General features: G+C 42.1%; 1 protein-coding gene across 4 annotated transcripts; it reads right to left on the bottom strand.

The window, feature by feature from the left end:
• Nucleotides 1-101: 101 nt before the first annotated feature.
• On the bottom strand, nt 102-26734 carry bcl2l13 (BCL2 like 13). Of its 4 annotated transcripts, XM_084061103.1 has the most exons (8): nt 26629-26734; nt 25078-25269; nt 21210-21320; nt 20500-20656; nt 19299-19371; nt 18126-18254; nt 1938-2717; nt 102-1901 (listed from the first exon to the last, which is right to left on the bottom strand). In XM_084061103.1, the coding sequence occupies exons 2-8, from the start codon at nt 25202-25204 to the stop codon at nt 1662-1664; spliced, it is 1617 nt and encodes a 538-aa protein (XP_083917229.1). In that variant the 5' UTR covers nt 25205-25269; nt 26629-26734; the 3' UTR covers nt 102-1661. The 4 variants fall into 4 exon arrangements, with proteins under 4 accessions (XP_083917229.1, XP_083917226.1, XP_083917228.1 ...); XM_084061100.1 differs by having other exon boundaries at nt 102-2717; XM_084061102.1 differs by having other exon boundaries at nt 102-2717; nt 26634-26713.
• Between the last annotated feature and the right edge of the window lie 473 nt (nt 26735-27207).

Consider the following 27207-nt stretch of genomic DNA (forward strand, 5'->3'; position numbering starts at 1 on the left):
ACAAGGCATCTACAAGGCAATCCCATGCCACAACCCCTTGAGACTGATTATTAAATACGCAATATTGCCATAATACAAGGATACCTTTCAGCTAGTTGGGCTGTGATTTGATGTAACCAACTTTATTTTAGATCTCAAACTTAACAAGTTAACATGAGAAAATACTGATTCAATCAAAACAATAGTGTCCCGACAACCTGTGGAATTATGGCGGCTTATAAGTCTTCAGAATAAGTTTCAGAACGCTATTAAAGCCTTTCCAACTGGTTGTGTATTGTATAATTAATGGGAATTAGTTTGAAACATTTCCAAAGGAAATAATTCCCTCAATTTCAAGATAAAATCTTTAGTGTTAAGCTTTACATTTTTAGCAATGACACCAATCATATACCATTTCTGCCAATAGCAGAAATATGCCACATGTATTTCAGCTTGCCTTTCATAAATCTAAAGCCATTTTCATTTCCACGTTTCACTGACTGATTCAAATATCCACCAGAAAACATCCTGTAGTTTTCATATCTGGAAATAAAGTAACATCACAGTTTCGGTGGAGAAATTTGAAAAGGGATTCAAACAAATCCCCTTTTTCTTTGCCAAGTTTCTGCTCTATTACACCTTAAAGTGGAATTTCACTCTAAAACACTTCTGGGGTCATTTTTACATCTACTCAGTCTTTTGTGTGAACATCAGACAGTTTTTAAGTTTATTGGTTCAATATAGATATTTGATATTCATTTGATCAAACACTCCCCCTCCCACATAAGCACATTCAACTTAAAACTCCATGTAAGACTCATTTAAAACACAGGTCCCTTGTTCTAGTAGCTGATATCATCCTAATGAATGAGGAGACCTTCATTTTTCCATTAGTTATTTAATATTAATATTTAATAATATATTATTTGCATAGTGCTCATGGATTTCATGTTGTAACTTACAGGACTCCTTGATGCAGCATTATATTTTAAACTAAATACTGAAGAGCCTTGAAAACTGTGTGGGGTGCACACAAAAGTCTGAGCTGATGTGAAAATCAAGTGTTTTAAAGTGCAATTACCCTTTAAGTCTCATATAGCAACGACCACTATGAGTGTTGAGTTTTACCTTAAGACAAAACCCAGCCCACAGATAGTATAGTACACGCAACTCAATTCACATTTTATTTGTGCATTCATTCATTTAAATGAGCCCCACCCCCCTCCCCAAAATAAACAGATACAGAGAGACAGAGAGAGAGAGAAAGAACTAATCCTTCCATCCGGTTAGACAGATCAAGGGCTGGAGTGAATAACCAACAAAACATCAAAACAAGTTGAGAAACGGAGGAAAAACACGGAAAGAGCACAGTTTTCACGCTGGTCTGTGCTTGTACCTGGTGGGTCGTTGTGAAGGTAGCTAGGCAGCGGAGCAGCCCTGATTTCCAGCAGTAAAGCCTGGGAAGTGCTGAGGTCTCTAGGGGACCTGAGGGGACCTCAGGAGGTGAATTCACAGTCGAAACATTCAAAAACATTGCAGGTAGAAATGCGCCCATAACGACATCAACAAAAACATGAACAATTTACTATGCGCAACTTTTCATGTCCGATGAAATAGACTCATTTCCATGCCAACGCCCTGCAGTGTTGCATCCTCCCCTGAGGCTAGAGTACTGTGCCATTCTACTTCCTCCTGTAGGTCAGGGCGCCGTAAATCGCCAGAGCGGCGAGGGCCACCATGGCGGCGCCTCCGTACAGCAGCACCGGGAGCTCCGACTCTGGTTCTGGCTCCGTCTGAATTGGGGGCTCCTCAGCGGGGGGCCCATCGGCTGGGGGCTCCACGGGGGCCTCTGTGGCCAGCGGCGCTGCGAGCAGGGGCACAGCCTCTGGCTCTGGCACAGTCTCCGGTTCAAACTGGGGCTCCTGTAGCGGGGGAGGGGCTACAACCAGCTCAGGAACCGGTTCGGATGTGGTTTCGGGTTCTACCAGTGCTGGGGGGTCCTTGGCTGGAGATGGGGGTGCCACCTGGACAGGTAATGGGGCAGCGGTGGCGGCGGCAGACTGTGGCTCAGGGTCCGGTTCTACCGCAGGAACAGGTGCCGGAGGTTCTGGCTCGGGAGCAGCAGCTTCAGTGACGGGTACCGGGGGAAGAGGCCCTGGTTCGGAGGCGGTGAGAGATGGCTCCGCAGACAAACTCACGGGGGCCTCTATAACAACAGACTCCTCTAGTGACACCAGGGAAGCCGGCGCTGTAGAATCGGCCTCGGACAGTGCCGGAGGCGGTGGGGTCTGGTCTCTAAACTCCGCCCTGAGCTCCGCCAGATCGCTCTCTGTCCCCAAAACGCTCATCATGCTCTCCTGAAGCCCGGGCTCCTCCTCGGTGGCCCCGGCCTCCAGCAGCTCCTCGCGCTCCACGTGCACGATGTCAGAGTTGGAGGAGTTGTTCTCACTGCGCTCCTCGGCCAGGGCCACGCCCTCGATGCTGTCCAGGCTCTTGACGTCCTCGGGGTCCATGATGCTGACCTGCGCCCAAGACTCGTGGCCGGCCAGAGAAACGGGTAGGCTTTCCGTCTGCCAGGAGCCGTGCAAGCTGCCGTCGACGGCGTCAGAACAGAGCAGCGAGGAAGGGGGGCTGGGCTGGCCGGAGTGCTGCTCTCCTGATAGGATGTAGATGTCGTTGCTGTCCTCGACTATCAGCGGCGCCTGGTCCTCCTCTTCGTCAAGGTTAAACACTACGCCCTGGTGGACAGAGACAGGACAGCAATGTTATCAACGCGATTCGGAAAGTCTGTGGGAAATAGTGGAATTCTGGCTATGTATAGCAATTCATATAACATCTGCACTGTGTTTGGTATAATAGTTCACCTATTTCACATGCACGGCAAACATCGCATTTTGCACATGGCGTTCTACTGCTCCCGAGCCAGAACCAAAACCGGGACACCAGGGGTGGTTAATAGCCATTTGTGGTTCCTCACAATCTTACTCAAGATATTCAAAGGTGGCTCAGTCAGTTAATACAAATATCATAATATTCCTTGTTGAATCAGACATGTCTCCACTCTCCCTTGGGTTCCTGTCTCTCTACACCAGTGTTTATCAACCCTGGTACGCGGAACACTTTTGTACCGCGAAGTAATGGTAGGTGTTCCGCGTAAAATTTTGAATGAAAAAGAAAGAAGTCAACCCCCTCCACCCAGAACAATAGATGCGTCGTGGACTGCTGCTGCCTTGAGCCATTGGCTCATCGTCCGTCGCGGACACACATCCAGTGAATCGACCCTCGCACATATAAATGCAAATGTGTGGCTTTGTCTACTCTTCACGGGGCCATCACTGTACTCGCCTGGCAGGTACTCAGGGGTGAAACTAAGTGGGTCGGAACGGGCCGATACGAAGAGGGGCTGTTAAAAGCCCATATTATAATCTGCCATGTTGAATGTCCAACAATAAAACACATGTACTAACGTTAAATCAACATACGTGTTAGATTTCTTATAAAGTGCTTCTAAATGGCTCCAGGGTGTTAGTGTGAACGTAATCCGTGGTTTGTTGTGTTTAATTACTCCACGGCTGCTGCGAGCCTGCGACGTTGACTGACTGGGGTAAGCGAAAGTCTCGCCCCAATGCACGCTACCCCCATTTGTTTTCGTGGACCTGCGGTTCTTGTATCTGTTTTACTGAGGATAAGGTTAGAAATAAGTTTAGGATTAGGCATAGTTTTACTGATGTTACGTTTAGGAATAAGGTTAGGTTTAGATATAGTTTACTGAGGTTACGTTTAGGAATACCAGGTGGGCGACTGTGTTTTGGGGCGAGTGTTTTGGTATCAGTCTGCAGTGGGCAACTGGGAGCTCCGTGTGTGCTTGTCATCATTCGCAGCCAGGATACAAACTCTGCGTTCAGCGAAACAAGCTCAAGTTTCACACTAAGACTTTTGTGGAGTTGTATTGTGGCCTAATTTTTTATTTTATTTTTACAAATCTTTTTATTGAGTTTTAAAGTATTTTTCTAAAAAAGGACTGAAGTTTCAAACAAAGACAATGTCTCTTTCCTTTTTTTTTAAAGTTATTTGTTGAGTGAGTGCTGTCATAAATGTTTGGATGTTGTGTTTTTAGAAGTATATTGGGTTTAGTACGTATGTGTGTATATATATATACACACACACATAGATATATATATATATATATATATATATATATACACACACACACATACATATACACACACACACACACACACACACACACACATATATATATGTTTTATTATTATTATTTTTTGGTATAAAATAAAGCATAACATCTTTTTTCTTTAAAAAAAAGTGTATTCCAGTGTAACATTCAATTCTGATTATGGCGACACAGAAGACTAGATGCTTCTCTCACCCCTTTCTATATGAGGATTTGATGCCTTTTGATATACTACCCTTATGAGTCCATTTCTACACACTTTTTTCTTTTACTAAGTAGAGGTGTTCAGAGACAAAATGGTGATGAGCTCCAATAGGTCAGCAAAAAACATTGCAGCCTCATTCATAAAAGTGAAAACCGTGTTAAAACAAATGTATTGACTGACTGACTATCTGATTTAGACAGGTGCACCATCATTTGGGAATGTCATTATAGGGGAAACTTTCCAAATATTTTCAAAATGTAAAAAAAAAAAAAATACAAACAGCAGATCTACAAGCTCATTCGCAATGCGTTGCAAGCTTGTAGATGTACCTTTTTGGCTATTTGTCTTCAGACAAAGTACAGTATATAGGGTTTAAACTGGTGAGATAAATATGCACGCCCAAATTATTACACATATGGCTTCTCTTGCATGCCACCTAGTGGTAAGCAAGCAAACAGCCAATAACAAAGAAAGATGAAGCTTCTGTGAGAGTCTATTTGACCCAATTATGTAACTGCCATATCTGACAATCATGTGGCTTTACTGAGTGGCACTTAAAGTCTGCCATCTGTACACAAATTCAAAAACATAAATCCTCCATTTGCCACCCACATGTGCATGTTTTTAACCAAATATGTATTTGGAGTCCCTCTCACCCCCAAGCCATGGGCATTGCTGTGTGAGCATTGATAGGAAAACAAGGTTTCTTAATTCAATCGCTAAATTGTGATATTATCAAACATAAATATCAAACATGTCATTACATGCATGTCCCAAAAGGAAATGCATGTATTTAATTCAGTCTGACAAGAAGCAGGGATAAAACATGGAACCCGCCCCCATCCCCTCCAGCAAAGTGGAGGGGATGGGGATGTTAAACCCTAGCTTTAACATCCCATTACTACTTGCACAAGTGACCAACCATTAGGTTACATTTGAACACAGTTCATACTGCGGAGAGAGCACAATATGATGTGGAATTTCTGCTCCAAGGGGCTCAGAAGTAGGCCAGTGAGTGTGCACATGAGTGTGAACACACTGAGTACAAATCACCATGACCTGCTCACTACCGTGATTTACTGTATGCTGTAAATGCTGAATAGTCAAGCAGGTTTTAGGATGGGTGATGTCCTGGGGTCACTTTCAGGACGATTTGATGAACGCAAGAAACATTGACAGTGAATCAAAATCCATCCTAATTTACACATCACCCAACGCTATCGTTCATCAGTGTGGATGCTCAAATTAAGTTATTTATTTGTAAAGTTATTCTTGGTGTGGACAGCCCTTAAAACTTAATACAGGATGACTGCAACAATGCACTGTGATAAGAGTTGAGTTGGACAGGTTATTTGGACCAAACCCAATGGTGCCAGGAGGGAAAGTAAAGCTTGGTTGGCTGGGTTGGAATTACATAGTCCGTCACGGTCAGGACAGGCTGCCCTGATGTTGCGTGTCATACAGTGTAGGTGTTTTTGTTTGCTTCAGGACAGAGTACAGGACAGCAGACCCAGGCAGGGAGGATGGATCTGACAGAAAAGAACTGCTCTCTACAACACAACACCAGCAAACCCTACTTCAATCCAACACATGGTGATGCGATCATCACAGGAAAAAGTCAATTCAAACTTCACCTCTGTATAAAGTGGTCTGTCTGCTAAGCCCCATTTTGTACTTCGTTGTACAACGGTATCATGAAAAAGTAGCAAAAATTGCAGATCTACAAGCACATAACGCATCGCATCGTGTGAGCTTACAGATCTATTTTTGTTATTACATTCGTATTTAGAAGTAAAACGCACTCTAAGAACATAGCCTCCAGTGGTTTCACAAAATCGGGGAGGGTTAATCAAGTGTTTTAAACCGTATACTTAGTTGACCGGAGTCCCCCAGGGCTGTACAGTATACTTGGTCCGCTCCTTTTTCTCCCCCTCTACACCAAATCTCGTTGCCGAAAATAGGCTATTTTCACTGATTTTTTGTCACCCAGAATATAGTTAATATTTGGTCTGTGGATATGTTTGAATACACTAATTGACTGAATTAAATGAGTCCTTTTTCACCACTGATTCGGGATGAAGAGCAAAAGCAATAAATCATTTCATATCCTGCCTATGGTAACCTGACTGAACATTCAAATCATTTCATATCCTGCTTATGGTAATCTGACCATTATCATTTTATAGACAGCCCATGGTAATGTGACCACTCAAATTATTTTAAAACATTATGTCAAGGTTAATTCAAGGTCAGTGGAGAAGGAGCACAAGTTGAAGAGAGGAAGTGAAATTGGTCTCAGCTTGGTGGTGACTGTAAACCAGTGGTCTCAAGTGGTGTCCTCGGACCCCTAGTGGTACTTGGGGGGGTTCCGCGGGGTCCCCAGCAAAATGTGTTAATATAGCATCAAATTCAGTTTAACCACTTTAGAAAATTTTAAAATAGCCGATCCCTGGCACAAAAGATTTTCACATCGGGGGTCTGCGACCAAATACGTATCAATTTGGGGTGAGTTCTGTGAGTTACAGTACTGTATGTCTGGTGGTGAATGTAGACTGACTGTAGGTCAGTTACAGTGTAGTGTGTATGTCTGGTGGCGAATGTAGAAGACTGACTGTAGGTCAGTTATGGTGTAGTGTAAATAAAACGTACTTACTAGAGTATAGATAAGTGTCAATCATATCATAGCATTCCCTTTACTAGAGGCTTTTAACTTAAAATACCCCTCAAGTTCCTTCACTTGTACTCCGAGTGACCCCAGTTACACTATTTAGGCATTTAGCAGAAGCTCTTACTGTATGAGGATTGACTTACAAAGTGCAGATGTCAGAGTAAAGGGCATGAATTCTAGTCAAAAAACAGGGTAAATGGTAAAGTAAAAAAAAGAAAGCAAAGAAAAACTATGAAAGTACAACAAAGTAACTAGGATACCAGGTAAACATCAAACAGTGCAGCGTACACCATGCCATGATCTACCTGCTGAACTACATGGGACCACATGTATCATACTCATTAATTTAATGCCTCTCAAATGACAAGACAGAAACAACACACTTAAAGGGGGTATCAAGTCATCTTTGTTAAAATAAGTGTTAATTAGCTATTCAATGATGATGTAATCATTGCTAGAGAGTGTTTGTTCAGTAGCAGGGGTCTCCCCGTCTCTCTAGTTCTTTAGTAAACAGAAAATACATTTTCAAGTGAGGATACCAATTTTATCCAACCAGGAGAAACCTGTGAAGACAATCCCCTTTCAAGTTGTCACTTTTAACTTTCCATGTTGCTATTTGGAGTTGGGATACACCCCTGGATTGGCGCCAGTGTTAAGATGTTGCTCCGTTGTCAAGCGTGTTCCACAGCTCTCCACACCCGCCACACCCAACAACAACCAGCGGCATTCCTGCCATAGGAAGGACATTGACTGCAACAATGTATAGTACACAGGTCGTAATAGTAACAGTGGTCCCCTCCCTGGATATCTGGTTTGTACTCTCACACAATCATTAACGCTGTGCTGTTTTATAATCTACACAGCATATGTCTCATATGTTGGAGGGAGGGGGGGGCACAGCCCAACAAGACTCCCAAAGTATATAAACATACAAGCTCATTTCTAAAGCACAACACTATAGGTACTGAGAGGGTATAAACCTGTGCTCCTTGCATTATCAGTGAAAAACAACATATCACTGAAGAAACAAGATTATGTGGTCTAACACCCCACTAGAAAACCAGTAGGGTTTGATATATCTAGTTTTGGACCCAAGTGTTGGACAGACGGACCGACATTGTCATCCTCAAATCCTAGAGGAGCTATAAATACAGAAATAGAAGTTGAGCAAATCCTTATAGGAGTAGTTCACCCAAAAATGACTTATTTTCTATCAATTACACACCCCATGTAGCCTTGAATTCTTGGAGGTGTTTGTGTTTTTGTCGCATTCCTGAGCCAATAATTTGATGGCATCGGTCAATAGGAGACTCTTTGAGTGACTCAGTCGGTCATCAAATTATTGGCTCAGGAATGCGACGAACCAATCTCCATGAATTCAAGGCTTCATTGGGGTGTAATTGATAGAAAATAAGTATTTTTTTGGGTGAACGACTCCTTTAACTCCCAAAAAGCTCTGCATGACTATCATTAGTACTTGTTACTTTGAAGCTATACAAGTGTGACTTGCCACACATGGTCAACATACTGCATCTCCTTGCAAATCTAGACACTTTATCCGTGAATGCAATATGTCTCTTGAAAACAAGAGAGCTACACTTCAGAACATTTTAAATGACAATGTCAATGAATAGCAGTAGGTCTGTCATCAACTAAAAACATTCTTAGTCGACTAACAGTCACAGAAATGTGACAATCAACCGATTAGTTGATTTAATTAACAAATATGTCAAATAGTGTTTGCTGCATACAATCCTGCAGAGACCAGCCTTTTCAGGTTGGTGAGGTTGAGAACCGAACATTCTAATGTTCTCAACGGCTACTTGGGCTATTGACCTATAGGCTGGTAGAATGAAAACGGTTAAAACCGAGTTAAGAGTTTACAAGCGATGTACATGAAAAAAAAACGCATTAAAATTAATCAATAAACTTGGTTGATTAAGACCAAACCAACCAATTCATTGATTACTCGACTATGAGAGGAACGCCCTGAATGGCAATTTAAAGGTTATCTTGTTACAATAAGGCTACATAAATCATCTTCTCTAACATAGTAAAACAAAGCACATAAGAGGCCGCACTTTGCTCCTTCAGAGGCTACCCGTACCACTAAGCTACTCTGTGCACATCTGTGTATATAGATTTGCCAATATGTCCATGTAATGCACAGGGGCTCATCTTTAGATAAGCACGCTTTACATTTATCAGCATTATGCAACCGCTGTTCCTACAGTAGTAGTCACAGAGGTCACCCTGCAGGCCAGCAGGCTGCTAAGCAAAGCCTCAGCAGATATGACAGCAAGCTATAAGCCTCTGTGCTAAGAGTGAATTACCTGCGTATTCATAAGTGTCCACCACTGGGCATCAATGAAAAGGTCACAATACCATTGTAGGAATGGTGATTTAAAAAATACTTGATATTAATAAAATTATCAAATTGGGGGGACATTTTGAAATGTATTTTTTCTGAAAGCCTACACAAATTCTAAAAAATACCAAAACTAGCCGACCTACAAGCTCACGATGCATTCACACCGTTTGTTTAAAAAAAAAAAACTATCCAGACGTTTGTGTCGATTCATTGATATATAAAAAAATTCGAACAAAATAGGTTGAGAAATGCACTTCAAGATTATTGAAATTATTTAAAAAATGATCGATAGACTAATCGCTAACAAAATAATCCACTGCAGTGTGTGTATGCATTTCTTGCTCAGCAGAATGTGAGAAACAGCGGCTAGCCTACAATGAGAGTGTTCCAGGCCTAGGGCCCCTTCGTAACAATAACTTCATTAGCAAAGAACAATGGAAAGTAGGTGATGACTGACTTAACATGGCCTTTAAATAGGCTGCAGTAACTTTAAGGTCTGCACTCTGAATTCGCTCATTCTGCTTTGCATTATGGAAAAGAAGATAATTCATATGCAGTCAAATTCAGAGCATTAATTTAACACTGAGCATGCATTTTTACATACAGTTTAAGTCATACAGTGTAACCTTTTCAATACGTTATTTTAGATATGTTTCACTAGTATATTTTTCATAATAACCATTCCACATAAATGGACAAATTTGACAACTTCTCTAACCACAATTTTTAGTCGAGTGCTTGCCGCCGACACATGCAGCAAAACGAGACAGGCATCAGAAAACTACCGGAAATGTATTTATTTAATGTTAACACAACCGTCTGAGAACGTTGGGTTACAAAATAACCTCTGCGCTAGGACAAGAGATGGTGGGGGGTTTCTCCATCAGCATCCCTGAGGTAAATGGTCTCGTGTGTGCATGCGACAGGTTCCATCACTGACCTTCCATCATCATTAACCAGTTGAACCGTACAGTAGCATCCCTATTTTGGAGCGAAACATTTAGTGAAAATAGCCTTTCAATAACCAAACTACAAGTCGGCTATTGACTTGTTGTGTTGCGACCCGTTGAGAGCTTGTAGCTCGGCTATTTTCAGCTAATACATTTGGTGTGGAGGTAAAAAAAAAATGAGCAGACTTTGTATTTATTGATCCCTTGGGGGCTTCCGGTCAATGAAGTCATAGTGTAATGTTTAAGTGGTTAATGGCTTTACATCTGTACTGCCACGTAGATGTAATAACAGAGAGATGAAACGGGGATAAATGTTCTGCCTGCGTCACAGAGCAGCCAGCACTTACTGCCAGTTACAGCTTTCCTTATGCAGGCAGCAAGAAAAGAACACTAGACTGTATAACCAAAAGTCAGTGGACACCCTTTCTAAAGGGTCGCCTTTGTTTCAGTGAATGGAAATATAAATGCTACAGCTACAGTGTCATTCTACACCATATGCTTCTGATTTTGTGGCACTAATTTGCGGAAGGCCAGGTACCATTTGAGAATGACAACCCCCCCCCCCCCCCCATACACACAGAAATAGTTTGTTGAGATGAGTTAGGACGAACTCGTCTGGTCTGCATAGAGCCCTGACTCTCACTCTGATTATCAAAGTTACAAACTACATCCATCAATCCATCCAGCATCTGCTTATCCAGGGTCGGGTCGGGTCGCGAAAGCAAACCCAGACGTCCCTTTCCCTGGCCACATTAGCCAGCTCTGACTGGGGGATCCCGAAGCATTCCCATGCCAGCATGGAGATATAATCCCCCCTCCCCCATCTGGTCCTCGGTCTGTGCCGTGACCTCTTCCCAGCTGGCATGACTGGAAACCTCCTTGGGGAGGAGACCAGGAGGCATCCGTACTAGATGCCCAAACCACCTCCTTTCTAAAAAGGAGCAGCGGCTCTCCTCCGAGTCTCTCCCGAATGACTGAGCTTCTCACCCTATCCCTGAGGGAGATGCCAGCCGACCTCCTGAGAAAACCCATTTTGGTCGCTAGTATCCCCGTGGCGCAGTAATGCTCACGTGCCACGCCACTGCTGGCCAGATGATGCTTACATAACAGCGCCATTACTTGGCCTTGCACTCAGCACGCTTTAGCGCAGTCAATACTGTACATGTCCTGACATGACACAGTTCTGGAGCCCTCTCAAGCAGCACCATGTCCCTTTGTTATTTCTTGTCTGTATTCTTGCACTTTTTAAAGTAAATCTTTTACACAGTGAAATTCCCCCTGTTATTTTATCCATTTGCAACTCATAGAGTGTACCTTTACTTTATTTCTGTTACTCTGTGAAGCACTCTGGATTGCCTCTCAGTATGAAATGTGCTGTACAAATATCCCAAAATGTTTTTACTGAACATAAGGGGCAGTGGTGGACTAATTATACTTGAGTACTGTACCTACAGTAAATAAAAAAAGTTTAGCATCTATACTTGACAGAGCTTTTTATCTTTTTAGAGGCTTATGACTCGACTATATTTCTAGGAAGGGACCCCTGAGACCCAAACTTTCAAAAATACATTATGAATTAACCACTTGAGAAATATACAATAATAATAATCAGTACAGCAATGCATTGATATTAAAAAGAAAATGTACTTTGTAATTTGTACTTTTGAACTTTTAAAGTACTTTAAATCAAGTACACGTTTGATTGAGCAACTTTCGCTTGTAGTCGAGTAATATTTGACCAGGAGTATCCATACTTTGACTTAGTACTTTGTCCACCACTGAGGGATAATCACTGTTAAACTCTGAGCCTACGGTATATAGTTCCATTCATGACCTTCCTGACACAAGGATGTTAAGTCATCCATGTCTATTCAATAGCTTCTAGGACATTTTGCTAAGTGAGGTCACTTCCTGGACAAAGGAGTAGTATGAACTCAAGGTGACCGTGACCAGGCAGGTCCTCACGTAGCAGTTTTCACTCTGAAGGACATCTGACTGGTCTGGTGTCATCAGAAAGCCCTCAGGAACAGACAGACAGACAGAACAGTGGCTCTCAAATATTTTCAATATCAAAGGACCCTCGAATAGGTATGGCATATGGCTGCGGACCCCCATCTGAAAATAATCTGTGCCAGGTAACCTGATCTCGAAATAGCCGAAAAATGAAATAGGACACAAGCGTTTAAACGGTTCCTCATATTGCTAGGGACCCCCCTCAAGGACTCCTGTTGGTCCCTGTACCACACTTTGGGGAACCAATGAGCTAGGATTGGACAAATTAACTGAGGAGGCGTGAATGTGTGTGTGTGTGTGTGTGTGTGTGTGTGTGTGTGTGTGTGTGTGTGTGTGTGTGTGTGTGTGTGTGTGTGTGTGTGTGTGTGTGTGTGTGTATGTGTACAACTAAAATCCTCAGTGCTATGTAACTCTAAGAGTATAAAAGGATGTTTGATGCCCACTTTTGTCATCTCCAGTAGGCCATTTCCGTATGCTCGCTCATCATCTTCTCCCCCCCCCCCCACACACACACTGGATTCATGAGACACTGGCTTTGTTGTCGCCAAATGAAGTGAAAACGACATTGTCATTATTGTACTTTGTTGCAACTAACAAAAGGGCATTATCAGAACGGCCCCAACAGAGTGTGTGTGTGTGTGTGTGTGTGTGTGTGTGTGTGTGTGTGTGTGTGTGTGTGTGTGTGTGTGTGTGTGTGTGTGTGTGTGTGTGTGTGTGTGTGTGTGTGTGCATGAACACACGCATGAGAGCCAGAATAACACCACAGTCTGAAGTATAGGAGAGGATAGGACACAATGTCCTACAATGCAATGGCTCCTTTTACAAAACTAACTTATCGCTTATTGTCATTTTGACAAAAATGTGGGCGAAAAGGAAGAGCAAGCTTTAAGGCTGTCCACTGTGTTACAATGTAAAACAACAGTCCCTTGTTGCAGTGCAGTATTTTGCGCTGTAATCTGTGTGCTGAATGGCTGGATGTTGCTGTGGTAAAAACAGTCAAGTTAGATTATTCACGTGCTTGCATTGAGTGATGAAGGACAATGAAATTAGATCTCAAGAGTGCTTTCCTGCGGCCCACAGTTCATCACAGCCTCTCCTGTGATATACCCAGCAAAACACAGATCAATGTTCCAACTCTATCCCTGTCTGAGTACATGTACTGAGTACATGTACTGTATACTATACCACACACACACACACACACACACACAACTGTAAAACAAGCCAATTACTTATGCCATATTCAAAAAATAACTCTAAAATAACCGATCTACAAGCTCACAAGCTTGTAGACCTGCTATTTCTTAAGCCAGCTCTGCTATGTTTTTGCCCTTGCCCAAAATAAGATCGCCAGGTTGAAAAGGGGTTAAGAAGACATCCTACCTGAATGTGGCTTATTATGCAACCCCCTGTGTTTAAAAAGTCCAGCAGATAAAGATGGAGAGAGGGGTTAGTGAAAGTGAATCAGTCAGAGAGGAGAAGTGTGCGTGCCGTGCATGCAGGCCAGCTGTCAAAACTAATACGAGATTTCACCGAGCTGCACGGGACCTCTCACTGCTCATCACGTCCCCGCCCCCTTTTCTCTCTCTGTCCTTCCCCTTGGCCCTCCCTCCCTCCTTCCAGTTCCTAGCCAGCACCAGAGCCATTGAGAGAGAGAGTCAAGACACTCCCACAGCCACTTAAACACCGGTGCAGTGCACATATGGGAATATGTGCACTGCAGTAATTCCATCCAAATATTTAACCACTAGCGAAATTAGGTGATCTACAAACGGGAACGGCACCGGGATGTACAATGAAATGTTATGAGGTTTGAGGGTGAAAGCTGTTTAACACTTAAGAATGTTTGACCTCTGAACAGGGACGCTAGTTTTCATGTGGATGGACTACTGTTGTGAACGAAGAATGTTCAATATTCAAACATGTATTGCCAAAACCAACTTGAGTTTATTTGGAATTTGTTTCAGTGTGCTCAGATATAACAAGAACTAAAAGAATGGTAAACTAAAAAACTAAAAGTAATGCTTGCCATCAGGTAGGCCGATAGTTCCAAACATTACTGTATAGTTCCAAATATTCCCCCAAATATTCCCCTTTATGTGTGTCGATGAAGCATGCGCGATACATGAACCATGTGACCTGCACAGTTTCTAAAATAGAAAGAAGCCAGCTCTCAGTATAGTCCTTTCATAATTTGATTTGCCTCGCCGCGACTGAACAACGGAAGCATTTCAGCGCAATCAAGCTGAAATGCGTCTGTTGTCCGGTCCCAGCGAGCCAAGTTAAATTATGAAAGGACTTCACTTAGTTCATTATGGGAGTGTTGCGGGCACTGTGGTTTCTCTACCTTTCGGACCCCTTCGTTGATGCAACTCTTTCAATATCATTGGCTCTGGCATCATCCATCCTTCCTATTCGCAAACTCCTTCTTCGTCCCTCCCCCTTTTCCCTCTTCTCCTCCACTCCCCTTCTGTTAGCATCTCTGCCCCTCGCCCGTTCATCTGCCGTGACAGAAGAGTCACCCCCGGTGAGACTGTGGCCTCGTTCAGAGCCACGAGGCGCTGCTTGCTGTGTTCACATCAGCAGCGCACGTGACCACGCTATGACCTGGTTCACGGGGAGATGTCTGGTCGTGACGCAGCAGCATTCGTCTCTAAAACGTGAGAGCCCCTACAGGGCTAAAATCCTCATCAAAATAATGAATTAAAAAGGAAATTCTGCCTGTGTCCCTCACGTATGACAACACGAATTGTGCATCCCGGGCTAGCAGTAGTCTTAACTCATAAAGAAACTAACAACATGACAGGGTTTTGATTGATTTGCTTTTTGTACAAAGACAAATCTGAAAATATTCCACACACAGCAAATTAAGCATTTTCAACCTGGCATCCCTGTTTTGGGCATGCTTTTCAACGCGAAAAAAAATTGATCGCTATTATAGCAGCTCTGCACACGTCATCATGTGGTGCGTTTTGAGCTTAAGTTAAGTAGTTAACCAATTTCAATGTGGTGTCCCAATTTTTAGAAAGACAAAATAATTTAGACTAGTAAATACCGTAAATTCCAGACTAGGAAATACTATAAGTGAGTTCAACATGCTGCATATTTTTTCTGTCAGTCAGAAACAAGAACAGCGCAGAAAGCTGTTACATAGAACAGAACAGATCCCTAGAGCACGGCTGTCACAACTATTAATTACACAATCGCCTAATCGCAATTATTTGACATAATCGCAACTATTTTGCATAATTGTCTGAACAGTTTCCATTCATCTGTGTAAATTCATCTGTTGAAACATGTTCATAACATTTTTCAAAAATAGCTGAAATTGCAGATCTACAACAGAGCTCACAGCGCAATGTGACGAGTCGTGAGCTTGTAGATATGTATTTGTATTATTAGAACTGGTCATTGTCAGTAATTTCTTTTCATAGTTATTATTATTTATCTGCCCTGCCCATTTTTTGTTCACAAAGCCTAAAAGTAAAACAGAAATGCCATTTTTATTTATGTTCCAATGTTCAATGCCAAAAACACAATACATTTGTTAATCAATTATTTGTATGACAATTAATCATCAAGAAAAATGTCATTATCGTGACAGCCCTACCCTTGACTAGAGAATTTACTGCCATGACTAAAGAGGGGAAAGGTAAGAGAACTTAAGCCATCCCTGACACTGCAGTGTAAAGTTGCACGTTAAATAATAAGTAGGTATTGAGCAACAACACACTTTCTTACGGTAACCAGATACGTTTGACTATTCAGCAGCTTGGCCTTTGGTGACATGCTTGGAGTTTGCACATTATTTTCCTGTAGCCAGCATCACCTTCAATTTTGACTATGAAAGCTTAAACCCAAGGGATATACTGTATATGCAAAACCCTCAGTTATTAAAGGTACTAAAGTACAGCCTGAATCTATCCTGATAGAAAGCTGTTGTAACAGCAGGAGTCCTTCATTTGCAAGAGCAAATGACCCCAGCATGCTCTTAGGTCACATATTATCAGCGCCAACATGCACAGAGGGACTCTAACCTAAACAGTAAAATCCCCAGTGTTACAGTAATTCAACTCAGAGAGTGCACAAGACAACACACACAGATCGATGTTCCTACTCTATCCCTGTCTGAGTGCGCGCACACACGCACACATCATCTAAATTAAAATTACATTTAATGTCAAGCGGACAATAGTTGCATCTCAGGGAAATAATAAAAACAAACACATTTCAGTGCTATAAACTGGCACAGAAATAATATAAAGTGATTTAATCCAACATAAGTTATTTCTGTACTAAATGAAAACTAGAAGCCGTTATTAAAAGCACTCTGCTGACCCCAACTGGCCATATAGTATACTGTACTTCATCGTCAGCTCTAGCCTGAACTTTCATTTAGTTTCACTCCATTATTCAGTCTGAAAGCACTCAGCAGAGCCGTTATCCGAGATAGGGGCATGGCCAAAGTGGGACTCTTTGGTGATTGGTTCATACTGGATCATCCCTGTCGGGCTGGTTACATTTTCAACCGAGAAAAGCCTGCCTTCAACAGCGTCACCAGACCCCTGAAGTGTGGCTAGCGATTCAGGGGCTGGAGCCACGCTAAGTCAGCTCTGATCTGACCAGAACATGATCAGAACTATTTAAACCTAATTTGTACTTTGTCAGACAACCGCATCGTTTATATTAAGTCAATGTAAAGACACAAACCGAGCAATATTTCACACCAAACCAATAGTTTGTTGTTGATGGGTGTGGATTTTCTAAGCTTTCTAACACTTGTTAATGGACAAGACATAAAGATAATGGTCTGTCAGGTAAGCACACGTGCTCGCTTGTTTTACCATATTTAACACGTTAGTGACACGCTCACACGCAGTCACACACACACAAAGTCCTGAGACAGACTAAACAAGGTCATATTTGATTTAACAAATATGCTTAGCATCATTCCTGCAGGTTTTACAGTAACTAAGTATATAGCAGTTCAAACGGGAATATGAAAGGTAGTGTGTAAGTGATATGTTTTCGGTTAAAAAGTTAACGCTTTATATTTGGATAGTAATAATTGCTATAGATTGTTTGTTAAGTAACAGGGGTCTCTCCAGCTCTTTAGAAAATACTAAAACATTTTCAGCTGCTCATATATTTAATTTTATCACTTCCAATTTCACTTTTTTCATCCTGTATGATCCCGACTTTGAATCGTTACCACAACCATGAGTAGTCAGTGTTTACATGCCAATAACAGATGGCAGGACATTTGAGCACTGCAATGGTCGGTTGGAACGTTGGGGGGTGTGATTAAGATCGGAGGTCTACAATTGTCTAAATCAGTAGTCCTCAAACTTTTTTTGTGCCAAGGACCCCCAAAATGATATGTATATGGCCGCGGACCTCCACCTGAAAAGGTTTTTTTTTGTCAGGGACCCCAAGAAGAGAAGACTTGTGTTGAAAAAAACATTCAAACACTTTCAAGATTTTCAAAAATGTTCAGAAATAGCAGATGCACAAGCTCGCAGCGCGACACAAAGTGACACGCTGTGAGCTTGTATGTCTATTTTTGAGAACCACTGTTCTAAACCACCATTCTAAATCCCATGGGTTTTCTGAAAAACGTACATTGCTATATTTATATAAATCTAAAATTTGAAATGACCACAGATGCTTTCCGGGTTTTAATGGGTATGGCAACGCATCTATTCTTAAGAACCAGTGAGCCCAGCAACCACAAGCAGTGAACTCACCCATCCTCCTTCCTGGATGATGTAGTCAGCCTCCGTCTCCTCCAGAAAGCGCACGCCCAGAGGCACCAGGGTGCTCAAGGACTGACCCTCCGTCTGCAGTGCCTGCAGCATCACCAGTGGTACCAGCACCTGGAGGCAGGGAGGAGAGAGTGGGAGATGGGAGCTGAACAGAGTACAGCGGCGGTTTTCAACCCGTTTTGAGCTTTGGACTATAGGGTTGCAACTATCGATCATTTCCGTAACAATTATTCTATCAATAATTTTTCGGACAAATCGAATAATCAAGATATTTATTTGTATATATTATACATCTATTATTTTTGAGCGGTGTAGCCGCTCCTATAAGTGGGTTTGGGACCGTTGTGAAAAGACTGTCGTGGAAATGTGTCTTTCGCTGTACTGTGATTGGCTGACTCTATTCACACCCTTTGCTCAGTACTGTGATTGGCTAGCGAGACGCATGATGAAATTAATAATCTATAAATATCACCACGCACTTCAAAAAAATTACTTTTTGCCAGACCCAAGGGGTCGGCCTACATGAGGCTTTGTCCCTCTTTCGTCCATACATGGGCATAAAAGGGACCTCAGTCCCTTTCGTCCATACATGGGCATAAAAGGGACCTCGGTTATTCTGGGTCTGGCAGAACCAGGTCTCCTGGTCTTGTTTTTTTAAGTGAGCTTCCATCACTGTGATGACCACTGTTGTTGCTAAATAACACCGCTCACTTCACACTGGATGTGATTTTTATATATAGCAATGGATCGATTAACCACTTAAGCCCTATTTTTGTTGTGCAAAATAGTGAAAACTGACAATTGGCTAGATCACTTTTTGAGCGGTGTAGCCGCTCCTATAAGTGGGGTTGCGACCCATGACCCATCCGTCGTGAAAATTTGTCTTTCTGTGTACTGTGATTGGCTGATGAGCATTCAGACCACTCTGTGATTGGCTAGCGAGACGCATGATGAAATTCATAACCTATAAATAGCACCACGCACTTCAAAAAAATCATTTATTTCCATCACTGACAACACCGCTCACTTCACACTGGGTGTGATTTTTTGTATTAATCAAAAAAGTAATCAATAGGATAATCGCAAGGAAAATAATTGATATTTACAGCCCTAATTCAGATTGTGTTCATAGGAGACAACCATGTTGCGTCTCACCTTGTTCCAACCTCCCTGTGTGTGTGTGGAGACTTCCAGACATGCGTCTCTGAAGGTCTGGTAGTCCAGAGGACTGGAAAACACAAACGACAGTCAAACGATTACTTATTACGCTTTTGAGGTTTCAGTCCTCATCTTTTGTTTGAGTTAATTCTGAGGTCTGTTCTGTTTACTTGTACTCTCCTATGAAGGAATAGGAATGGCTAGCTTATAATTAATAATAATCCTAAGTGAAATCTTAGCAGAAAAAGGTTTTGTAGTTGGCCACTGATCTCAAAGGCTCTCTAAAATTATACACTTTTTCCACTTGAACACTTTTACTATGTTGGTCCCTATTCTGGGGCCAATATTTGCCAAAAATAGCCGATATACAAGCACACAATGCATAGCAACCGGACACGTTCTGAGCTTGTAGGGGGGCAACTATAGATCCCTGGGGGCTCCGGTCAAACTAGGTATAGGGTTTAAGTTAAAATGTTAAACTGCTGAAAATAAAACCTTGATTATAACATTCCTTTCAGGCAAACTCATATTGACCTTGTTGGGAAACATTTTCCTCATCTTTTGCCATTGGATATTTGAGTGCATTGTGGTTTGTTGCGATTGCTCTCAGCCTCAAACAAAAAGGAGCACTACTGATATGCTTTTGTATAAACTCTAAAAGATACGTTCAAGCTCCGACCTACTAACTGAAAGGTTTTGTTTCAATCTGCGATATGTTAAATACCACGAAAGGAGCCACAATAGCACTCTTTTTCCTAAACAATGAGCAGAATATGCTAAATTATTTATGGTGTTTTGGTATTATCGTTCTAAGCCCATGTTCCTGCTGGTCTACATCCAGCCACCTAGTTGATGCTGTTCTACATACAGCCACCTACTGTAGTTGAAGAAATCGCAGGTTGAGACTTAGCTTTTGCTTTCGTGAAATATCCAAGACTATTAGGGCTTATGAAAGATGTTCCTGAACAAGTATTCTAATGCTAATTCTAATGCTAATTTTACCAATTCAAATACCCTTTAATCTTAAAATAAATGTAATGTAATTTCTTACTGAAGGGATTTACCAGCCACATGGGTTAGGGATATGCCCGATTTACACAAGGTTGTGCGCTGTGTTGCGCACCGAAAATAGCAAATCTACAAGCTCACAAGGTGTGGAGCTGTGGCATATTGTGAGCTTGTAGAGCAGAATACTGACCCGGTGAGGAGTGAGTTTACAACTGTTGTCAGGTATGTGCCCAGGTCTCTGGACACCCGATCTCCCAAGGCACCAAGGCAGTCTTCAATGGAGCTCTCTGGGTTGGCTGGGTGAAACACCGGCGATGTATGCCTGTCAAAGCCCGTGCTGGAGAATGCTGAGGATAACAGGATGAAATCCTCTCAGTCTCGGACAATTATATTTGAGGATTTATTCACATGCCAGCAAGAGTAAGGAGAATAGAATAATAGATTGTAGTATTGGAGAGAGACTGCAACCGATCTAATCATAACTATTTACGCCATTTTTGTACAACATCGTCATACAACAAAGTATAATCGGCAAGAACGTCATTTGTAGTTGCAGCCCTAGAGACTGCATCGAACACGTTTACATGTGCACAATGTTTAGCACAGCGACGGATATTGTGTTAAAAAGGCCAGCAAAGGCCACCGGGATCGGGACTCGAACCCGCAACGCGCTGTCAGGCTACTTTGGAGCCTAAGAAAACATGTTTTTACAGTTCATTTTAATGCAAACATATATCTAAATGAAAAGATATGGTCAATATTTCTAAGTCAATGAGCTGCAACCTACTAAAGCATATCAAGAGATAACAGAGCAGCTTCTATGTTTTGGTGTGAAAGGACAATAAAGGCCTGAAAGGTATTCAGGAGCCGTTAGATGTGTGTTTGTGTACGTTCACTTACAGGCAGAGATGTCGTCTTCCAGTTTTCGCAATTCATCTTCTATCTGTCCCCTTAGTACTCTGTTCCTCTCCCTCTCGCCGTCTCCACCCCCAGATGGCTGGGAGTCTCCTCCTAAGAGAGATAAACATACCACACATCAGCCAACGGCCTGTCAGATTCTCTGTGGTTTAAAACCGTGTTGAAAAAGATTCCTCTCTCCGTTTAAAAAAAAAAGTCAAACTGAAACAGCTTTTCCCCCTTTTTTCAGTTCACTATACAAGGAGATGCATTATGCCTGTCTGAGTGTGCACTATTTATACAAAGCACACCTACAGTACAACTGGGCATAAAAGGCCCAAATGTCCCATTTCACTGCCAACTGAGCAAGTTACAACCAAGTTCTCTTGTGGCATGAAGCTTCTTGGACTTAGCAGACACTTTGGCATTGACTGCTCAACTGAGGTAATCACTAGGGAAGCAGAATTAGCAATAAAGCCCAACTGATACATCAGTTTGGCCGATATACAGTATTAGCCATTATTTGACTTTTTGAAGACATGCAACGCACATAACCATACAAAATAAATCAGTACTTGGTGGTCTAGGACTCTCCAAAATCGGGATTGGCATCGGATCCAAAAATCTTTCATTCGCGAGGCTCTACTAGGGAAGCAGAATCAGTACGGATGTAATGCCTAAGTGAGCTTCAGCAAGGAAGCCGTGTCTACCAGCGTATCCGTCTAAACATGAGGAAACAGGTCAGTTTGATCAGTAAAAACAAAGCATGTCACAGTCTGCCTGAGCCACTGACCCTCAATGGCGTGTCCATTGGGTGGCATAAGGTGGCACGTGCCACCCCTGGAATCTGACTGGCCACCCCAAGTGCTACCCATTATTAGCGGCGCTAGCCGCTCTATACCTTTAGGTATAGAGCGGATATTAGCCCTCTATACCTGGCTTTTGCGTCAACGTTCTGATTGGTCAGGCTCGCCAAGGTTCTGATTGGTCAGGCTCGCCAAGGTTCTGATTGGTCAGGTCCGTCAACGTTCTGATTGGTCAGGCTCGCCAAGGTTCTGATTGGTCAGGTCCGTCAACGTTCTGATTGGTCAGGCTCGCCAAGGTTCTGATTGGTCAGGTCCGTCAACGTTCTGATTGGTCAGGCTCGCCAAGGTTCTGATTGGTCAGGTCCGTCAACGTTCTGATTGGTCAGGTCCGTCAACGTTCTGATTGGTCACTATTCATGACATCACTATGTTACCCATACAGCATGGGTGCCCCATACACTGCTGTATGGGGCACCCATACAGCAGTGTTTCCCAAACACTGGGTCGGGACCCATTTGTGGGTCACGGACCAATTTTTAGCGGCGCTAGCCGCTCTATACCTTTAGGTATAGAGCGGATATTAGCCCTCTATACCTGGCTTTTGCGTCAACGTTCTGATTGGTCAGACACGTCAACAAAGTCATTGGTCAAGCTTCACGTGACACGTGGCTATAAACACATTATAAACACTTATTGATGACAAAATGTATCAAAGGCGCCGCTACCTTCACACAGGTGTGATTATTCTAAACTATGATTGGCTATCTGCCCAGTCATTGGGCATTTAATTTCCTTTAATGTGTCTTTAATTAAACTTAAACAGGAATGAAAGACTGTAATGTTAGCAATTAAAGTAGATATAGAAAAAAAAAAAAATGAATGCGTGTGCTGTGTACTGAGCGTGCGTACACTCGTACTTCATGCCAGCCCTGCAGAAGTCAGTGCCACACTTCGGCCACTCCAGTCAAAAAAGTCTGGACAGCGCACTGCTATCCCTCACACATTCACTCTCGCTCATCGAGGATCAGTGTTGCTTTTCCCAGGCGGGTGCTGTTTCAGCAGTCAGTCTGGACCCGTGCCTCTCTTGCACTGGTTCATGGGCGTGTGAGTAATCCTGTAGTGATTACACATGACAGGCTGTCAGAACCCGGAGTGGGTCAAGCGGAAAGCAGGGATCAGGCACTTTTCTCCCCCATCCCTGGCATGTCCACAGAGAAAGGGAGGGGGGGCGGCACGGGAAATAAAGAGGAGTCCTTTTTCTCCTGCTCTATCTCTCCCCCTTTTTCTGTTACTGAAAATGCCTGAGGGCTTTTCATATCCTGTCACACTAAGGAAGGAATGGAACATATGGGGACTAACCAGACCAACACTAAGTTGACCAACAGCAATTGCTGAACATTGAAAGCAACATTTACTATTTAATTTATGTTTATATGGATTTCAGTTTCACATGTGAATGGTTCATTCTCAACATTCTAAAGAACAGAACATTTTAATGAGCTATAAAGTACCACTTCCAATTAACAAGTCAGCCAAGGTTTTTGTGCACTAGCACCTGGAGGTGCATCAATATGCAATTAGTGGTTTATACATCAGTGAATCCTTTGAACACAAAGCACACTTTAGCCTGGCCTGACCCTGTGCTCCAAGTTGTCTGGCTCTCTCTGATTACGACAGCAGGCCATTAGATTACCAAGAATAAGAAGTCTAAAAGTCCCACTAACTGGCCCTAGGGGCTGTGCTGATCTGTTGTATGATCTGAACATACAGTAGTACACACCAAATTGGTTTGTAGATTGCCAGCCCCCACCAAAAAAAAATAATAATAAAAAATGTTTATATACCGTATTTTCCGCACTATAAGGCGCATCTGAGTATAAGGCGCACCTTCAATAAATGTATTATTTATTTATTTTCATATATAGGGCGCACCGCATTATAAGGCGCATCCGCACTGACGGTGCGCCCTATAGTGCGGAAACCAAGGGAACCAATATTGATACATATATAAGGCGCATCGGATTATAAGGCGCATCCGCACTATAAGGCGCCTTATAGTGCGGAAAATACGGTATATATATATATATATATATATATATATATATATATATATATATATATATATATATATATATATATACACACACACACATATGTATTATAGTTCTCATTGAACCTCAACTTATCTACTGAATCAACTAAATCTCCAATAAAAGTGCTTTGAGTCATGATTAAAGCATTTAAAGAAAACAACATCGATATATATACAGTAGTACATCAGAAACGATGTCTCAATGTCAGCATAAATTCAGGGCAGGCATGGGAGTCATCACTTAAGGCTCTGTAATGAAATGACCACATATGACCATTGTTATGACTGCAAGCACTGGCTATTACACAACTGTCATGGCAGGACTTATATATGATTATGAGCACTGTCTGTTCAGTTTGTTACATAGCTGTCATGTTGCAACAGGTACACAAAACGACAACGTTAAAATACTCCCACAAAGCACACAGGAGGCTGTGGCAGTTTTCATAGAAATATCAGTGATAGCTAAAGTACAACGATCTTCAATGAGGCAACAGGTCAACACTGGCAACCTTCACCAATAGTGTGTGTGTGTGTGTGTGTGTGTGTGTGTGTGTGTGTGTGTGTGTCACAGTGCGCAAGTCTGAGGCTGTGTGGTGGGAATTCCTTTTGCTAGAGCATTCATTTCTGTCAATTGTCAACTAGATACAATTGACTCGTATTAGTATTTCCCCTCCAGAGGATAGTTTTCTGACTGAATGCTATTTCACTTCTTCTTTTCAGATTTAGATCTAAACTAGAGCCTCGATATATCGGCCATTATTTTACGATTTGCGTTCAAAGGTTTTCCTAAATAGCCGATCTACAGCGTTGTGAGATAGATCTATTTTTGAAAATGTTTCAATAGCGCAGAAGTGGTTAAAAAAAGTGTTGCATCGTTCGGGCTGTAATCCAAATTAGACATAAAAACCACAAAAGTAGATTAAAAGGACAAAAGAAAAGTATAATTTATCTAATCAGTCTTTCCTCTCACCTTGACCTGCAGCTGATGCCTGTAATCTGTAAACAGGCAGGAGACCCAGATAGTTGAGGACAATGAACTTGGTTTCATAAAGGAAGCCCTCAGGCACAGTGGTGGTAGCGGAGCCCAAGGCAGCCATTGAGCAGGTGTGTTTCAGTCTCTCAGGCACATAAGTAGTTACACTTTAAGTTGGACAACTCTCACCTAAAAGGAAGAAAGAAAATCAGCAATGAGAAAAATAACAGTGGCCATCATTAGCTGGAGGTGAATCAGGCTTACATTTAGGAAAAAAATAAAAGCTCTACCAGTATCACAATAATAATTAAAGTAATCATCCCAACTTTTGCTCACATGGCCTAAAGTTGTCATCAATCACACCTACATGCCATAATGTTGGATTAGATTAGATGGATCCATCTAATAATTAAATAGATCCATGCATAATTATCGGTGCTCATTATGTGCTTTAGTCATAAAACAATTAAGTTCAAAAGACACACATGGTGCATTTTAATTGTGTATCAGCATAGACCTTAACCTAAAAAGTGTATTTTTTTCTATAGAATAAACACTGTGCCTCAGTGTGTAAACATACTGTAGGACGCATCCTAACCTAGTAACCCAAACATAAAGTACATTTCATTGAGGTATGTTAAATGAAGATGAAATTGGTGACCCCACCTGAAAATGTATTTTCTTTATATTAAAGAGCTGGAAAGACATGGAGGCCCCTGATACTGACATTTCACAGTGTCACAATGTTGATAGAGCTATTAGCTATACATGTTCAATTAAACGTTTTCCTTCTTTTTAACCAAAGAAATATCACTTACAGCCCCTTTAACTTAAATAGTATTGTTGTGAGGTGGTGTGGAGGAGACATCTCGACCGCAAGTTAAACACAGCAAATCCTTAGTCCTTTAAAACTAAAGGAGAAGGACATCACATTGTTCTTCTGGGCCAGTGGTTCCACACAGCGGGTCGGGACCCATTTGTGGGTCACAGGTCCATTTTTATAGGTCGCGACTAAATAACATCGCCTTTATTTGTATTCATTTCCTACATTTTGTTTTTAATTAACACCCCCCCCCCCAGAAATTTCTAATTTTCATTTATTAAAAACATTTTTATTTTATTTTTCATAAATAAATGCCAAAAATCTAAGAAATTCCATACATTTGAAAACACATGTTTGAGAAGTAGCGACAATTGCCGATCTACATGCAACGCGTTGTGAGCTTGTAAATCTGCCATTTTCACTAGTGCTGGGTCACGGGGAGAGACATTACATTTCTCTTTTAGGTCTCGAGCTAAAACGTTTTGGGAGCCAATGTTCTGGGCCAACATGGCTAGTGGTTAGCAAGCAGCTAGCAACACTACACTACACTACACTGTCTGCCCACCAAGCAGCCACCACACCTCCTCTTCACTTCATTGTACAAGCACGCTGCAATGAGCATGAGGAGGGCACTTAGACAAGACAAGTTATTACACATAATAATACATTACAAATACATACTTTATACATGTTATGAAGCATAGATGTAGTGTTTTAGCTCTTACCCTACTTGTCCAGGGCAGTGTGTTGTTGCTGCTGGCTGGTTAAAAGGTGCAGTTAGTGACAGTATCGGATACAATAGAACACGGTGTGCTGCTGCTGCTGGTGCTTTGCTTCGGGTTCAGCGTTGCCAGGTATTGCGAGAGAAATAAGCAACTAGGTCTATGAAAACAAGCCCAAAAGACGCGTTGTGCGCTTGTAGATCTGCTATTTTTAAAACAAATCTTGAAAAAAGTGAAACATTTTGAACATTTTAACGCTAATCCGTGGACAATTTATACATTCATTTGGGGGTCCTTGACAAGAGAATTGAAACCACTGTTTTAAAGAACATTTAGGAGGCAAGCCCAAACAAATGCGACCCGCAAAACTACCAATATTTACCAGCAACTTTACAGAAAAAGAAGTCCAAACTTTCCAAAGTCGCTTATAATATGCGGACATGGCAACATTGTTTGCAACTCTCCTCTTCTTCTTTGGATGTCAAGAGGGAGGGACGCTGAGCTCGCATGGCAAGCTTAGCATGGTGAGCTTAGCGTGGCATTGCTGCCACCCTCTGGCGTAATAGTTAACCACTTAAACCC

Source organism: Gymnoscopelus microlampas (genome assembly GCF_963454915.1).
Source record: "Gymnoscopelus microlampas genome assembly, chromosome: 6".
NCBI lineage: Eukaryota > Metazoa > Chordata > Actinopteri > Myctophiformes > Myctophidae > Gymnoscopelus > Gymnoscopelus microlampas.